General features: G+C 33.1%; 1 protein-coding gene across 4 annotated transcripts in view; it reads right to left on the reverse strand.

Annotated features, from left to right (window-relative positions):
• The window catches only part of LOC111155426 (YTH N6-methyladenosine RNA binding protein 3), a 38,937-nt gene continuing 22,604 nt past the window's right edge, over positions 1–16,333 (reverse strand). For all 4 annotated transcript variants that reach the window (XM_022515579.1, XM_022515577.1, XM_022515580.1 and 1 more), the window contains one exon: positions 1–3,114. In XM_022515579.1, coding sequence (XP_022371287.1) covers positions 3,091–3,114 — 24 coding nt within the window. In that variant the 3' untranslated portion in view covers positions 1–3,090. The remainder of the gene's footprint in view (positions 3,115–16,333) is intronic.

The raw sequence follows: 16,333 nt of genomic DNA on the forward strand, positions 1-16,333 counted from the left end.
TGAGTGAACAATTTTTATTGAAACCCTCAAAGATTAAAGAGGACCAAATGGTGAGTTTGGGTACCATAACAGAAAATCTCACCTAACTGTACCATCATTCACAGGAATGAACAAACCCAAACACGACAAAATTCAATTTCTCATGTAATTGCTACAAGTGAATGTAAATGAACTAATCATTTTATCATAACCTTTCTTTAATCATACGAAAAAGAAGGGAATTTACATGGCATAACAAAAGATATGCAAAACTTAATGAAAACACAATTCTCTTAAGTTTTTCAAACTTATTTTTATAGGATGCAGAATGCACTTGAAATGATTAAATGATTTAAGCTGATTCTTTTTTATTGCAAACTGTTTTAACATCAGCTTAACCCCCATGCATGGTATTCAAAAAGAACACAGCTTTTTAATTAGAAAGATCACTCGAGTTAAAATGAGGAATTAAGTACTAAAAATTAGGAAAAGGCTGGGGTTTCTTCTGAAAGGAATCTTCAAGTACCAATATGTATAGAGAAAGAATACTAATTTTGGTTACATTTTCCCCCTTACTGTTAAATATACAAACTATAATACCTTTCAAAATAAAATACCCACATACGATAACTTTAATTAGAAACAGTCAAACCAGATCTTGGAAAAATATTAAGCAAGAAATTTGCTGGGCCAATAATGTCTTAATTCGTGATTATTCCAACATTTGATGATGTGTCTCCTGCTGCAGAGCCCAGGTTCTCTTCCTTTTGGTCCCTACAGTTAAGAAATATTTAGTTAGTTGTGCTATTGAGACAATCTGTAATAATTTTGCTTAGAGAAAAAAACTTTTTTGCCATACACTGACAGACCAAAGAGGAAGAGAAGGCAGGTGCTCTGAAGAAAACTTAAATGAGAAAAAAAAATTACCAATTTTGAAAAAAGTTTTTTTGTTTTGTTATTTTGTACCCCCCACCCAAAGGAATGCTGCACCCATTTCACTTACTATTAGAAGTCCAGGTTAAAGGCACTGGGATGTATTCCTCACCATGAACAGACTACTCAACCACATCTGACATCAGAGTCTGCTACTGCAGTCAGCCTGCTTGCTGAGTGAGCGACACTTCTCACATAGAAACTTAATGTAAATTCAACAAGTTTGAATCCACTTATAATGTAACTAGTTTTATAAAAATATTCAGAGTCACTAATAAAGCACCAAGAAAAAGAGAACCTCAGAGAGAGGACTCAGACCCTTCCTACAAGGTCACCCCTTTACAGTTTTGTCTAATAGGACCTCCAGAGTGACAACAGTCATCTTTGACATGTCCTACCTATACAATCTTAGGGATGTAGACCATTGCTATGGTGACTATACCCAAATGCCAATTTTCATTATAAATAGTTAAGAGACATGTTACAAGATTTCATGGCTTACTCTTAAAAAGGTAAAATAGGTGCAATTTTCCTTTAAGAAAGACTTTATTCTGTAATACACCATTAACATTTTGATGTTCCCTTCAGTAAACACTGATAAAACTACACTGGGACTACCAAAGAACTGTGAAGTAGCTAAAATTATTACAAATACTGTATTTTTTTCCACTTGAATACAGTATTTGTACATTTAAGAAAACATTGTACAAAAAAATATAAATGAAAGCCTCAAAGAAATATCTGTCACTAAATTTTTGAATTGAAGTGACCAAAGACCATAGTAAATGAAAACATTTCTAAACATGATGTAAACATAAATGGAGTAATGCAAAACATCAAGGTATTCAAATCTACTATATTGCTATTTTCACCCTTAATGTATCTTTCTACATAGTTTTCTCCTTTTGGAACAGTAATATAAGGGGCGGTACATTATCTTCATAACCTTATGCCACCAAATCAGTTAATACAGATGCTTGACACATTATACAAAATCAATTTGTTTCAAGTTACAAAATTAATGTTGATATGTAATTAATGAAAAAAAAATAAGATGTTAAAAAGATAACTATAAGAATACCCAGATATATGCTGTATTCCCATTTATATAGATCTGATCAATAAAACATCAACACATTCACTTAGATACTGATTTAATCCATGGATCAAGGCCATATTTTCAAAGTATTTTAAGGATGCCAGGACACTGCAAAAGCTGGAGAAAAGAGTTGAGGAACAGTATATGCTTGCTAAACAAGAACTATGTTTATTTAGCTAGTGAATACCTAGAGTAATAAATTTTTACTTCATGATAGCAATCAGGCTCGCAAACACCCAGAAATAGGAATTAAGGGTTTTAAATGTAGTTATAAAGGTCATAAAAAGTCTGATTAGACTGAGGTACATTTACTCAAAATTTTGAGATTCATTAAGTGGTAGCAAACAAAATAATTCCTCAGACAAATGCACATTTTTCAGTATACATATTATTGGGGGAAGGAGGGGAGAAGAATGTGCATTAATTGGTGAAATCCACCAAGCTGCATATCAATATTCTGTTACACCAAACAGTTTGAAGACAAGGGAAATGTTCTAATATAATTTCAGATTATGTTTCATTTGGCTAAAATAGAGCTTAAGGTTGCTTTGCCATATTAAAAGTTTACTACAATAATTTTTCACATAAACATTTAGACTTGAACTCCAGGACTAAATATGGCATGATTATTTTGCTTTTAGTCTGTCAAAGAGCTAAAAATTGACAATTTAAAAACTACAACAAAGAAAAAGTTGAAGCAGTGTGACTCTTACATCATTGAACCACTTCTAATGGTTAACTGTTAGTATTTAACAAATTCAAAGAGTTAATGAATCCTTGCATTCATTCAGTCTTCTGTGCCTTAGCTAGGATGCATAATTACAAAAGACAGCAGATACTGGTAAAAGCTTCAGGACAGAAAGTGCTTGACGAAGTTACAATTCTCAAGTGTGTTTGGTGAGAGTATAAGGGCAGATGCGCTGATGAAAACCATTACAAGAAGAGTCAATTCTGTGTTAGAGTTCAAAGATGTCACCTTAAGCAGAAAAAAAGCTTTAATAATGTCTTCTTTGACTTATTAGGCATTTCCAGAGTCTACATCATTAGTGTTGTAATTCTAACAGGACATCTTCATATGGTTATTGTTTGTTTCTATTTCTCTCCTGAAAGAAAAACACAAAGAATTTTAATAAAATACTACCATTATTTAAAAATTTAAATTATTTGTACTATAATGCAAACCATCTTCATAAAAACTTCTTCAAATACTAATTGGAGTAAGTAAAAAAGATTTACCTGCACACAACCATAGAGGGCTGATTACCATGAAACATTTCAAAATTAAGCAATCCAAACACAAAGATCTATTTCAGGAGAGTATGGCCCTCTCCACAGCCCTACCTTCCCAAGAAATTTTGTTTAAGGAGAGAATATGAAATGTGTTTTTAGGCCTTTCAATGAGTTTTTAATGGTGAGTTATCAAAACAGACAAAAAGGCCTCTGAAGCAATATGAAAACTTTTGGCTAGGCAGAATTAGGAGGAAAGGAAGAGTTGCATTAAATTGCATTCAAGTTGTATTACGTTAAGATTCTAGTAGTAACTAAAAAATACCGTGAATCACAAACTTCCTCTATATCACATTCTCACATTCATCATATTGTAACTTTTCCCTATCAAGAAACATGATTACTTATTATTCCTTTAAGTGGAAATCCCTTGAACAAAAATTAAACTGAGTGATGTTTTCTCAATGTTTATTAACCAAATATTTATCTATAGTACTTCTGCCTGTGAAAAAAGGATGACCAGCATTGTGCATGTCTATCAAGTAAAAGCATCATGTAGTCTGTTTGCACCATCTTGTTTTATTATTTTTCAAGATTTTATTTATTTGACAGAGAGAGAGCCACAAGCAGGGGGTGAAGGAGGGAGATGGAGAAGCAGGCTCCACACCAAGCAGGGAGCTGGATGTGAAGATGTATCCCAGGACCCTGGGATCATGATCCAGCCAAAGGCAGATGCTTCACGGACTGAGCCATCCAGGTGCCTCTGTAAGTTTTTATTTTAAACAAGTTCACAGGTGATCCAGACACTGCTGGTCCAGATAACACACTTTGAAAACCACCTGTGTTTAAACAAATTATAAGACTCACTCTCTGTTTTCACTACTCCCATTTTATATTCCCAAAAGCATTACATGTTCTATAATAAATATGAATGCACTTTGCAACTGGTCAAAATAAGTTCCCATCCTGTGACAGCATCAGAAAACTGTATTTTACATTCCAAAGAGAACTTTTTAAGTTCTTTGTTACTAAATTCCTTTCTTTTTTATTTTAATTTACTCCTAGAACTTGAAGAACACTACTTATACAGAAAGCTAATCAAATAAATGCCCTACCACATGATAGCTACAAATCATTTTATACACACATTATCAGTGAAAGACTCTGAAATTAAATAAAACAAAATGAAAGCAGACACAAAGCTACCTAATTAATCACATTTCAAAAGGATAAAAACAAAAATCCAACAACATAAAAAAAAAAAGATAATTTGGTACTGGGGAGCTACAGTTTAATTTTACAAAGGCCCTAAGCGCTTAGAAAAAAACAGCCTAAACATAAAATCCAGTTTTAAACTGAAGGAAACAAATAGATTTGTATGAAAAATTTTGAAACCTGCTCTAATTAGCCAGATATAAAAATCTAGAGAAATTCATCAACTCCACGAAGAGCCCCAAAAGTACAGACCAAAAGAAAAAAAAAAGGCACTATTTAAGGATATGTAAGACAAAGAGAAATTTAACTCAAGGAAGATGATCAGCTGTATCAATGAGGATCACGTATTACTTAAATAGAAGTTAGAGATGCTATTTCAGTTCGAACAGTAATCAACTATGCACTTTAACTGGATCAAATTTAAAATATGTAAAATTACACATGTACTATAATAAATCTATGTGTGTAATGCGTAACTTCCAACTCAGTGGACGGAAAAAGAGGAAAAAAAAATCAATCCAATAGAACAGATGGGTCGGGGGCGGGGGGCTTGAATGATCTACATTTAATTAGAAAGTACAAAATAAGACAGCAAAAATACACATTTATATCAAGCATCAAAAAAATGTATGTTCATCAATGAAAACAATTCAGATGCTTCAAAAATCCAGTTATACATGATTACAAGAAAATAACCTAAAACATAATGACACAAAGTTAAAAGTAATGAAAAGACATAAGACAACACGAACCAACTAAAGACTGATAGAATTATATTACTACCAGACAAAACTGATTTAAAGGCAAAAACCATTGTTGGGAGATAAAATGGTCACTACATACTAAATAACAGACATTTTTAAAATAAGCTGTGACACAATATTAAACTAAAAAAACTTTACATACATTAGAAGTTGTCAGAATTATAAAGAAAATTTGACTGGCTTCTCATTACAGCAGGAGAATTTAACACATTTCTCTGTAATTGGTAAAATGGAAATATTAGTAAAAATATAGGCTGCATATACATAATACAGAAAACCGAGGCAATTACAGGGTTCACAATGAACCACCACAAAAGGTGACTTATGTCAGACTGGAAAGCAAATCTCAATAAATACTGAAGAGTCCACGTCATATAACATCACATTTTCTGACATCAGTTTTAGAAGCAAAACAGGTAAACAACAACAAAACACCTTACCAACATTTGGAAATTCTAAAAACACACTCCTAAAAGTCTCCCCAAAAATCATAATGGAAATTCAAAAATTTTTACATCAGTACAATGAAAATGCTTAGTCTATAGCCCACCAAACACTTAGGAATCTACATGTGCAAAACTGAAAAGAATAAAAAAAGGCTCAAAAGTAATGAGCTATCATCCAACTCAGTATGTTAGGAAATGAGTAATAAGTCCCCAAAAGTAGAAGGAATGAAATCAGATTGCAGCAGAAAATAATGGAACAGAAAACAAGAATAAATAGAACCAAAGAGAATAAAAATTGGTGTTTGCAGGAAAAAGCTAGTGTCTGGAGAGGGGAAAAAACCTAGCAACAGAAAAATCTCTGGAAGGACTGATTTAAAACGAAGATACATTTAGTATCATGAAGACTGATACAACTAAAAAATAAAAATACTATTCATGCCAATATGAAAAAAACCTTAAGACAACTTCGTAAAAATATAATTTACCTATATACAATTTACCAAACTAAATTCAAGAATAAACAGAAAACCTGCAGAAGAGACTTCTAATAACTAAAGAACATAAATCAACGATTAAAAACTACCCCACACAAATACCCATCAGGCTCGTGTTTTTATTTGTTATGTACCTATGTAAGTATGTATGCATGCACGTATGTAATCTCTACACCTAACACTGGGGCTCAAACCCAAGACCCTGAGATCAAGAGCCAGCCAAGAGCCCCCACACTCACATGGTTTTAGATGTACATTTAATTAATTGTCCTAGAACAGATCATTCTAAACTAACACCAACTATTCCAGAGACTAGAAAAAGGGGGAGCATCTCCTGAGTATTCTGAGGGTAGCAATACTTTGATACTAACAGTGTCAAGAGAAGAATGAAAAAGTAACAGTTTAGTCTCACTTGTCACAAAAGGATCTCTTCTAAGGCTGTTTTGCTGGTAACGGTGTAGGGAAGCAAAGGTGAGAATGGGAAGGCCAGTAAGTCTAGCACAGTTAATAATCCAGTACAATAATCACAGCCCTTAGACGGTGATGAAAGATGCAGAGCTTGGTTTTGAGATACATTTTGAAAGCAGAATCAACAAGACTGACTTACTGATGTAGCAACTGATTAGATACAGAGTTTAAGAAAGAAAGAGTCAAGAATGAGTCCCCTTAACTGGAAGGGCAGTGGTGCCCTGTACATAGAGAAGGTTTGGGGCAGGCAAAGAAAGAGGGGAGTTAGATTTCAGGCACTTATTAGACAGCTGTGAGAAGATATCAAATAGGCAGTTCGACATATGAGTCTGGAGACAGGAGGAAAGGCCCAGGGCGGGGGGTGTATACATATTTGGAAGTCTTAGCATTATAAATGTCCATCAACAAAACTCAGGTCTTCCTGAATATGGTCAATACCTTGGCTTTAAGACAACAAAACCCATATTTATATTAACAAGATCTAGAACTGAGCCTGACACTGTTAACATTAAATAAGTATTTAAATATAATGAGAGATCTATGGGCATGATATTGACTACAGACCACTAGAAATATGAGATTAAGCAATATGGAGCTAACAGTGATAACTTCTTGTGCTATTCTAAAATGACATACATATTACACAACTGCCATCATAAATAACATGTACTAGTGTGTTGTTGGAAGTAATACAGGAAGAAAAAAAACTGAATTATACAAAAGGAGGCATGGTCCAGTACACCTAAAGGGCTATGTCTTTAGTGATAGTTCAGAAGAAGGCACTTTAAACACACACTCTTTACGACACAAACTTTCCAAAGTGACTCACAGAATTTTCACTTTTAACAATGACTGACAACTCAAAAAACAATTTGCTGAGATCCCTCCTTCTCTCATTTTCCATTAATAATACAGCTAGGTCTCAACCAGTCAGATTTGGAGATTTGAGGGCTTTTCATCTCTGGTATAGGGTTTCTTCCCCATTTTGAGCTGAGTAGACATTGGAGACCAATGTATGAACCTAAGGCCCAGACACAGAACTTGGCCAGTGGAGAAGAGCTCCAGGAGGAAGTTTACTCGCTAACCCATGTCTTTTTGACAGAGCAAAATGGATGAGCTAAGACTTCCTACCTAGGAATCAGCTGGAAAACAAAATTTTCTTCAGTGTCCTCTGAAGAGCCAAAAGCTTGCCCTTAACATTACAAATAGATAACTTACTTCCTTTTAATCACTGGTAGGTTTATCACTATTAATGGTATTTCAGTAACCAGAACTGAGACTACATAAGCCACAAGGGAAAAAGCAACTGTGTATCTAAGAAGTCTCACCATCCAAAAAGAAAATGAGAATAAGCACAAGGAATAGAAGTACAATAAAAGAGAACTGCTGAAAGAGCCAGTGAATACCTGGTGGGGGTGAGGACGTAGAAAAAGAGAGACAAAAAGAGAGAAAGCAGGCAGGCAGTCACTTGAGACCCAAATGCAACAAACACCTTTTGTCTAGCTTGAAAATCTGACTTTCAAATTGAAAATTTCAGATGAATGAAAGGGCTTCAAAATGGTCATTGCCTTATTTAAGGAGTAGAATATTAAGTCCAAAAATTACCTCAAATTACAAAGCAGAAAAAGAGAGCTAGAAATCACAAAGAAAAAAAAATAAGAGAACCGTAGGATAGATCTAAGACAAAACGAATATTCTAGAAGTAGGAAAAAGAACAAACACAAGAGCCAAATAAATAACAACTAAGTAACAAAAATTTTCACAAATTCTTTTAATATTCTTTCCTGCATGAGGTAGGGCTTGCTTTTCCTCCTCTAAAGTGTGGGGCTGGATATTCTGACTTGCTTCTAAGAACACAGTATGCAAAGAGAGAAAAAAAATACTTATATTAGAGAAGTCTAGCAGATACAACCTAAACCAAGTAATCAAAATTAGTATCACTGAGTATTAAATTATCTATAATTAGATTGAGAAGGACACACCAGTTATACAGTTTTCTTCCCATAAACTCAGTCTAATTATGAGAAAGCATTAGGTAAACGGACACTGAAAGACACCTTAAAAAACATGTGCCCTGTAGTCTTAAAAAGTGTTAAAGCCATGAGAGACAAGGAAAGACAAAGAATTGTCTGTCATAGCTTAGGGAAGACTAAGGAGACATAAAAACTAAATGCAAAACCAGGTTTCCAGATATTCAACAGAAATAGACATTAGTGGGAAAAGTGGGGAAATCTGGAAAAAAATCTATAGTTAACAGAACTGTACCAATGTTAATTTCTTAGTTTGGATAAACATACTAGCATTATGTAACATATCAATATTAGGAGAAACTAGACATACAGAAACATCCAGTATTATCTTTGTAACATTTCTGTAAATCTAAAAATTATTCAAAATGAAGTTTTAAAAAAGCATAATAAAAGCCAGAAAAATACAAATCCCAAATATATTAAATATCATATTGCCATAGAAATATGAAATGCATAGATGTTCTTCAGGGTATTGTTAATTTAATGGCTGCCCTGCTTCTTTTTATTGTTTATTGGGAAAAGTGTTAAAATTACGTCCCAAAGTTAAAACAAGTAAATTATCAGACTTCATTTTTAAATTAAAGAAAAAAGGGGGGGTGGGGTGGGGGCATAGGCATGTTTCAAAAAAAGACAAAATTATAGACAAAGAATGACTACAGTTAATATGTAACAGATTCAATTCTTCAGGAAAATTAATTACTTAACAGGAATAAAATCTACTCAGATTGGCTTACTGACTGAAAAATTTCACACTAGAGAGCAAAACAAGGGCAGTAACAGATGGATAAAACCCCCAGCTGTTCAAAAGCCTGTACATTTGTCCAGATCCATTAAAGTGTTTTAATACTGAGATAAGCTTCTGACCTGCACTATCCCAAAAACATGATCAATCATTTTGCATTAAGAAAGCAAAAGACAAAGAATATAAAGGAAACAGATCAGTTCCATACTGTAAAATAAATTCAAAATTAAAAAAAAAAATCATCAAGGGAAAGGATAATGATTATGCTTTGGAGGCTCTGTTTTGGGAAGCCAATTCTTCAATTTTTTTAAACTTAGATTTCTATGTAAGTGAGAAGGAACATTCTTGATCCTCTGCATGACCACACTATAATAAAGAAACTGCTTTAAAAGATTCCAGTGCTCAAGTCTGCATTTACACAATAAAGAAGAATTTCAGGTTTGAGTAAGTATATGCAGTCTGGTAATTTATAAACAATTCATCTGTACCAACCAAAGATCAAGTAATCTCAAAGTGTACTATAAAATGGAAGAGTTAAGAGTAAGTTCAAATAGTGAAAAATGGTGGAGAACAGCTACAATATGTGTTAGTTTAGGTCCAAATGAGTAATAACATGATTCTAAGAAGTCCTAGAATTAGGACTAATTCATGTCTAGAGCTGTAATTTAGTTTCAACAAAATAACATCATTCACCACACTAAATTAATTTTTTTGTTGATGTGTAGCCTTATTTTGGTTTTATAGTTTTCACTTAAGACACACTATATTAAAAAATAAAATCACATACAAAATGAAACATAAAGATCAAACTAAATAAAATGGTCTCTATTTACAGACAATCTGACTATTGGGCAGAACATCCTAAGGATGTTCTATTAGAACTAAGAACTAAGAGAACTGATAGGTGAATTTACGAAAGTCATAGGATACAAAATATTTCTACAAACCAGCAATGAACAACTGAAAAAAATGAAATTACAATTACATTTACAAATATAAAACACTAAAAAAATTAAAAATTAAAAAATACATATATAAAATACTTAGAATAAATTCATCTAGAGACATGTGCAGGTCCCCAACATTGACAAATGTAAAATTTCACTGAGAGAAATTAAATGTCTGTCTGTCCAAGCAGATTGAGTTCCACAAAGAAAGGGCTCTTTATCATTAGCTGCTCACTGGTAACCTTTAATATTTATCTGTTGACTGAGTAAGGGACCACACTTAAGAAAAGAACATACAGGATCAAAATATATGGTGATATAGGCTGACCAGAACACAAGATGTGTGCTAGTTTTCTCATATAAAAAGGATGGTCTGTGATCCCAGGACCCTGGGATCGAGCCTCACATCAGGCTCTCTGCTCAGCAGGGAGCCTGCTTCCTCCTCTCTCTCTCCCTGCCTCTCTACCTACTTGTGATCTCTGTCAAATGAATAAATAAAATCTTTAAAAAAAAGGGGGGGGAGGGCGCCTGGGTGGCTCAGTGGGTTACAAAGGATGGTCTGGGGACCCAAGAACAGAGGCTCTGAAAGTCAAACAAAGGAATTCATATCCAATTCCGTTTTGGATCAGATTTTAGTCTACTTACAATAAAATGAAAGTAATAAAATAATTACATTTCAGACTTTCATTCACAAGTGGAACTGTTCAATAGTAGCTTTTTTATATCTTAGTTCCTTTATTATATATCCTGTAATCTTTTTTATTCCCTTATGTTATTTCAAATCCAAAAAACATCAGTACTGAATGTGTAAGAATTGAAATACCTTTCAATAAATTCAAAGTTTTCTGCCAAGAAACAGTAAAGTCAGTTTCAGTCAGTAATTATACAGTGCGATATAAGTAAATTTCTAAAGAAATTGCACATCAAAATTTTAAAATAAACTATAAGAAGTAAATAGAAAAGATAATTCAACAATTTGAGTTACTTCCTGAAACCTAAAAAAGATATTTCATATTAACTTAGATATGTTCCTGCAGTTAACTATGTAGTTGCTGCTCAAGAAAAATAACTCAAATACCATTAAATTTAATGACTGTTCATACCATTACAGGTATGAAAGTGGTATCTCCGAAGGATATGTAATTAATCCAGTAAATACCGATAGTTCATTTAACTAAAACTCCAAAAATTCTTTATCAGCACTGGAACAAAATACAGCCACGAACTCTCCTATGGGGTAAAAATATTTATCCAAGAAAAAAACAGAAACAAATCAGTATTATAAAATGTTAAATCAAAGCACCTCTTTTCTCACCTCTGGCCTACAAAGAATATTTATCAAGTTCAAAACAAGAGTCTACGACAATTAAAACTGTATCATCTTTTTTTTAACTGTATCATCTTGAATATACAACATGTCACTCAATGTTTTCTCAGAGAATTTGTCACTTAAATACGCAATATAAAAAAGTTTATGATATCCGGGCACCTGCTGGCTCAGTCAGTAGAGTATGTGAAATCTTAGAGACATGAATTCAAGCCCCATGTTGGATGTGGAGCTTACTTTAAAAAAAAAAAAAAAAAAAAAAAAAAGTTTATGGTATCCAGGTGCCAAAATCTACTTTCCAAAGAAATATTCTCCAAATTTTACTGTAAACATCAAAGGAAAAGCAAGATTTTATGTACTGAATTTGTTACTATTAATCATAATCAACTCACTTCATAAATTAGAAAGTCCATCCATAAAAAAAAAATTTACCAAAAGGTGGTTGAGCACAGACTTCAACTCATTCTTGATCCTAAGAACTATAATTTGATTAATGGAAAAGCATTAAACCAAGTGTTCTACTTGAGAAAAAGAAATAAGGAACTGTCAGGGAAATGCTTACTGTTGTCACAGGAACAGTTATTGCTGAAGTGACTTCTGTATATTAACAAAGATTTGGTTACTCTTGAGATAGACCTATCGCCTCAGATTCAAAATTATTCCCATCACGAAAAATACTGTATGAGGTACTAAAACTTACTCTAGCCTAAAAATACCTACCAATATAATATAGTATACATGAACAAAATACACAGAAGATTCTAGAAATTAAAACCACTTAATAACAAATTTATTATAATTATGTCTTACTTAATTCTACATAAACTGCAGGTTTTCATCTCTTTCTGTACGAACAGGTAAATGCCACATTTTGGAAATTCATCTCAAAGTTACAGGCAACTGAAAACTCTAATTTCTGTATGGAGAGGAAAGAACTATTAAACAAAAAATTTCACTTGAGATTATGTTTCCTGGTCAATAAGGATTTATAAGAATGAAAGAAACTAGTAGGATCTAAATGACTCATAGTCAAGTACAACAAAAGTAAAATTTCAATAAAAGGATTATCTAAACAGTCAAAAGTAAATTCTGCTGTGCAGACTACTTGAATTTATTTTATCTGTACAAATATACCCAGAACATTATTGGTTCTTTGTTTTCTTTCATTTTCTAATTAAACTAGCTTTATTATTAGAAGTAATACGTACAAAGAGCAAGTTAAAGTAAAAAGTAAGCTCCTCCATCCACCTCTAACCCTTTCTATTTTAAGTTCCTCCTAATGGGTTGCCACTATTTAAGTAAGTAGCGTTAGTATATATACTAATATATATTAGAGAGTGTGTGTGTGTGTGTGTGTGTGTGTGTATTTCTTGTTTTCTCAATGCAGACACTATCCATTCCCACTGAATATGACAGGTAATTTATCACAGTGGATGGGTATGTTATATTCTCCTTCTCTCCTCCCTCCTTACACTAGAAGCCACACTATTTTTAGTTTTAGTGATTGTCTTTATGACTCTAAATAATATGCCAGGCACAACTGCTTGATATATCATCTTTGAACAACTAATTATTTTACCTTTAGAAAGATGAGAAAAATACTGCATTTATTTACCCTTCTTCAAATCTTTCCTTCCCATTCCATCTCATAACATTTTGATCTAACTATAATTAAATCTTTTATATGCTAGTGTCCATTTCTACAGATGGAAAAACCAAAAAGCAGCATTCATTATGTAACTTGAATGATCAAGTACATAGTTCCTAAATAAAAAAAGTGCAGCGATTTAAACCAATAAATAAAAAAATTCATTCAAGCTTTCAAACTTTACAAAAGGAAAGAGATTCTTCAAAGCATCTACTCAGTTAACAAACAGTTAATCATCTGCTTATTTGCCAATCATTCGGTGCTAGGGATTCAGCAGAGAAAAAGGCAAGCCCTGCTCTCACAGAGCTTATGTTCCAATGAGAACATGATTGGCTAGAAATGTTATTTTCTTTTTAGCTTCCTTCACTTCTCCAAGGTCACTGGTTCCCCACTGAGGGCTCAATTCATTTGTCAGGCTTCAAAGACCACAGTGCCAATTTAACAGACTGAGTGGAGATGCACAGAGTCCTGAGGTAAACTATATACAACGAACACCTATCAGATGCATAGTCCCTGTTGAGAGAGACTTATTCTAGTATAACCAGTTAACAGGTGTTACCTTTCTTGAATTCCTTTTTCTGTTGAAAAACCTCTTCAGGTTACTTTCTCATCAAGGCTATGTGACTACTCCTGCACACCTGAAATCTTTATTTTGCATTTCCCCTTCAATGATATAATGTGACATACATATTTAAGAACACAATTCTATATACCCCCTTCCCCTCCATTCTGAAATAAGATTTTCTGTACGAGTATCCAGAGTTGTAGATGGAAAAATTCTGATGATAATCTGATTCTCCTTCATCTGCAGTAGGTAATCTGTCTTTTGCTCAGGGAGCTTAAGATTTTCCCTTTATCCTGCCTTTAGTTCTTTTCAATTTGAAAAAATACTGCTAGTTATTCAGCCTGAGCCCATTCCTTCTGAAAACATAAATCTTTTGTCTTTGGGCATTTTTCTCCAATCATTCTTCCTTTGGTTTTTTCCTTACTTTTTCAAAACTCCTTTAGAAAGACAGTGGGCCTCTCCCCTCTTTCCATCACTTCTTTCACCTTTTATATCACCTCTGTTTTTCATCTGTTACTCCACATTTGGAAATTTCTTTGATTTGAAATTTCAGATCAACTGGACTTAAAACATGAACATTTTATTATCTGCTGCTCACTTTTATTTGCACATTTCACATTTCTCATTTCCAAGAACATTTTCTAGTTTTCTTTTTACATTTGAACCCAAACTAACAACAAATTAGTTTTATTTTTTTAAATTATCTTCTGCTCCCTAAATTCTTTTAGTGAGTTTGTCTTGGCTGTTCCTGTCATTAAGCTTGATTTTAATCAAATATATCAAAAATATGTGTTCAAATCTAAGAATAAAGAAGTAGGCAAATACTATGATAACTAGCATGGATTTCTCTTCCAGTTTTAAGTTTCACCAATATCCCTTACTCTAAAAGACAGAGCATGACTTTCTAAGTATTATATAACCTGACAGGACATCTAGCAAACTCTTCCACTGAGTGCTTTGATGGCAAGGTAACCTGGAGACTTACTCCATTGTCAAAGTAACCAGAAGAAAAAATCAAACAAAAAAAGTCAATCAAAGACCCAGTGATGAGAAGATGGAATTAGCTTCTTAAAGTCCTTGTCTTCTACCACAAGTAGGGATAAGAACTTCATGAAAAACATGAACACACTAGGAAGAGAAATGAAAGAAAGTTACAGTAACCACAGACCCAAATCTAAAATTTAAAACTAAAAACTCTATGAAAAACCATAGGAAAAAAATCTTCCCAAACCTTTGCCTTTGCAAGGCAAAGATTTGGCGTCAGATTAGTATAAGCCTTCTAAATTTGTTTTTACTATTTAAAATTGCTTGGCTATTCTAGGTCCTCTACCTGATCTTAGCCCAGGTCTTACACTAGAAAAAAGGCATAAAGGACACTGTAGATCAATAGATAAGAATATTATGGTTATATAAGAGAATATCCTTATCCTTAGGAAATATATACTATATGTTTTGGAGCGGGGGTAAAGAACCATGACATATGGAACTTATTCTCAAATCGTTAAAAAAAAAAAACAAAACACATAAAGCAAACAGGGAAGAATGTTAATAGGTAAATCTGGATAAAAGGCACATGAGTGTTTCAGGTATTATTCTTGTTCTTCCAAATAAATTAAAAATTATTTCCAAACAAAATAATGAAGGAAAAAAGATTCATGTATGTTGTTGCATTCTCAATCTGTACTACTCTATTACTAAGGCACCAATGTATTTTGGCTATTTTCCTGCTGATGACCATTTAGGTTTCTACCAGTCTTTTTATTTCATTCTATTTACTTCATTCTTGTGTGTCTTCTCGGGTATTTGGAAGTTTCTCTTAGGTATAATCCAGGAAAACTGCTGAATTCGAAGGTAAATGAAATTTCAGCTTTTATGTAAGAGAATGCAAACTACTTCCTCACATACTATTATCAATGCTCCTATCTGCAACTGTAGAAGAGATTTTGTTGATCTAGTTTCTCCAGTACCTTATATCATCAAATTTCTTAATTTTGCCAAATGAATGGATATAAACTATTTTCTCATTATAGTCCTAAGTTGCATTTCCCTAGTTATTAATAAGACTGAATATCTTTTTACATATTTATTAGACATATTTGTTTCCTCTTTCATGAAATGACTATCCATCTTTTGCCCATTTTTCCCAATTGGGGTCATCTTTTTCTTAAACTGATTCACAGGAGTTCTTTACATATTCTTGATACTAATTTTTGGTCAGTTACATCCAACATTTCTGAAGTGCCTAACATGTCTTTCCAGTTTCATTAAAGCATCTTTTGGTGAACAGATTTTTTTTTTTTTTCAAGTAAGTTCCACACGCCCAACATCGTGTTTGAACTCACAACACAAGAGTCACATGCTGTACTGACTGAGCCAAGTAAGCGCCCCTTGACAAACAAATTTCAATTTGGTCAAATTTCATCAATCTTTTCTTTTATAATTAGTGCTA

Source organism: Enhydra lutris, unplaced genomic scaffold, assembly GCF_002288905.1.
Source record: "Enhydra lutris kenyoni isolate GAN:26980312 unplaced genomic scaffold, ASM228890v2 scaffoldscaffold41, whole genome shotgun sequence".
Taxonomy (NCBI): Eukaryota; Metazoa; Chordata; class Mammalia; order Carnivora; family Mustelidae; genus Enhydra; species Enhydra lutris.